We start from the raw sequence: 2,193 nt of genomic DNA, 5'->3' as shown, positions 1-2,193 counted from the left end.
AAGGAAGCAAACAAAGACAAAGAAAGAGGGTGGTTTTGCATGCAGTGCATTGCGGTGTCTGTACACTCAAATTAAAAAAAAAAATAAATATAAACACCTTTCTTTGTCTTTGCTTGCCGCAGCATCGAACTGCAAAAGTCCGTCACCTGAGAAAGAACTAAAAACCCTAAACCCTCCAAACCCTAAACCCTAAACCCTAAACCCTAAACCCTAGAAACCCTAAACCCTAAAACCCTAAACCCTAAACCCTTAACCCTAAACACTAAACCCCAAGACAGCATCGAACTGCAAACGCCGGTCACCTTGGAACAAGCAGAAATCCCTAAACGCTCAAAACTCTAAACCCTTAACCCCTTAACCGTAAACCCTAAACCCTAAACCCTAAACCCTAGTTCATACCGTGAGGCTGCGAACCCTCTCTTTGTCGTAATAACGAAAGTTGCGGCCGGTGCCTGCAGAAAGACAGAACAATAACTGAGGGTTTAGGGTTTGCACATGGCAATACAATGCAAAAGGGTCTAGGGTTTAGGGTTTAGGGTTTAGGGTTTTTAGGGTTTAGGGTTTCGAGACCTGCTGCCACCTCCAGTACATCGCCTTGCGCCTGCCGCACTAACTCTTTACGCAGCCGCCCAATGCCCAGCAGCTGAAACATACACCCTCCAAACCCTAAACCCTAAACCCTAAACCCTAATCCCTAAACCCTAAACCCTAACCTCCACTCTTAACTGCAAGTCATGCGGCCAGGGGACAATGCAGTGCAAAGGGGACCTTAGGGTTTACGGCTTCTAGGGTTAAGGGTTTTGAGGGTTTAGGGCTGTTAGGGTTTAGGTTATTGAGGGTTTAGGGCTATCAGAGTTTAGCGTTTTGATGGTTTAGGGCTTTTAGGTTTTAGGGCTTTCAGGGTTTAGGGTATTAAGGGTTTAGGGTTTTGAGGGTTTAGGGTTTTGAGGGTTTAGGGTTTTGAGGGTTTAGAAGGCACCAGCTCTTGAAAGGCAACCTCTCTGTCCCAGCCCTCCGCCTTCGTATAAAAGATGTGTCTTCTCTCTGCCTCTGCAAACAACAAACCCTAAACCCTAAACCCTAAACCCTAAACCCTAAACCATCGACAAAGGGGAAGGCAGCATCCACTGCACACCGACATATGGGCTCGCTGAAGGGTAGCAGCAACGACAGCAGCGAAAGCAGCCACAGCAGCAGCAGCAGCAGCAGCAGCAGCAGCAGTAGCAGTACCAGCAGCAATAGCAGCAACAGCGGCAGTAGCAGCAGCAACAGCGGCAGTAGCAGCAGCAGCAGCAGCAGCATGCGAGATTCAGCTAACTATTTGTGCTCTTCTGTCTAACTATCTGGTGTACAAGCTAGCCAATGCAGTGGCTAGCTAGCTAGTTAGCTGCACTGACTGGCTAGCTAGCTATCTAGCTAGCTATCTCACTGGCTGCCTAGCTGGCTAGCCACAAATAGCTAGCCAGCTAGCTAGCTAACTAGCTAGCTAACTAGCTAGCTAACAAACCAGCTAGCTAGCTAGCTAGCTAGATACGTCTAGCTACCTGTAGGGAGGGCCTCTTCCTTTGGAGGGGGAGCGGAGCGTATTTTATATTGAAACCCTAAAAACGCAGAGGCCCCGAAGACTGCAGCCCCAGCAGCAACATGCAGCGCCCGCTGCTGCAGCATCTCCAAACCCTAAACCCTAAACCCTAAACCCTAAACCCTTAACCGTTGAACGCCAAGCCCTCAAACCCTAAACCCTAAACCCGTTTAGGAGGGTTTCGTTGTCTTCATTTCTTCAGGTGTATGTACACTCAAGATCTGCAAGCCTTTAGGGGCCCCCCCTCCTTTTCTATTACAGACAGACAGTAAGCCTTAAAGACAACAGAAAAAGAAAAAGAGATAAATAAAAGATAAAATAAAACATAAATAAAATAAATTAAAATAAAACACACAAATATATCTGCATATCTGCTCCCTGCTTCATTCAGCAGCCCCAGGGGGCCCCAGGGGCCCCCAGGGGGCCCCCCGTGTGGGGCCCCTGAGGGTAATAAGTAATAAGAGATTTTATAGTAAAACTTTTTCTTAATGAATTAAACCAGTGTTAATAGAAGACTGCTTTATTAATACAGGTTTTCTTTAAAACTTTTTATTTGTTTTAGTCGTTTGCTTCGCTTTTGTCGAAGTAGTAGTGTAATATATATATATATA

At 46.3% G+C, this 2,193-nt stretch overlaps 1 protein-coding gene across 1 annotated transcript; it reads right to left on the bottom strand.

Moving 5' to 3' along the window:
* Positions 1 to 346: 346 nt before the first annotated feature.
* EAH_00059440 (hypothetical protein) lies at positions 347 to 1,668 on the bottom strand (the record flags this gene model as incomplete). Its single annotated transcript, XM_013393567.1, has 4 exons — positions 347 to 353; positions 615 to 643; positions 980 to 1,050; positions 1,545 to 1,668. 4 exons carry the CDS (start codon positions 1,666 to 1,668, stop codon positions 347 to 349), a joined length of 231 nt encoding a protein of 76 aa, XP_013249021.1.
* Between the last annotated feature and the right edge of the window lie 525 nt (positions 1,669 to 2,193).

The sequence above is a fragment of the Eimeria acervulina genome, genomic scaffold, assembly GCF_000499425.1.
Source record: "Eimeria acervulina Houghton genomic scaffold, Eah_scaff1407, whole genome shotgun sequence".
Classification (NCBI taxonomy): domain Eukaryota; phylum Apicomplexa; class Conoidasida; order Eucoccidiorida; family Eimeriidae; genus Eimeria; species Eimeria acervulina.
This window is presented reverse-complemented; position numbering and strand designations above follow the sequence as displayed.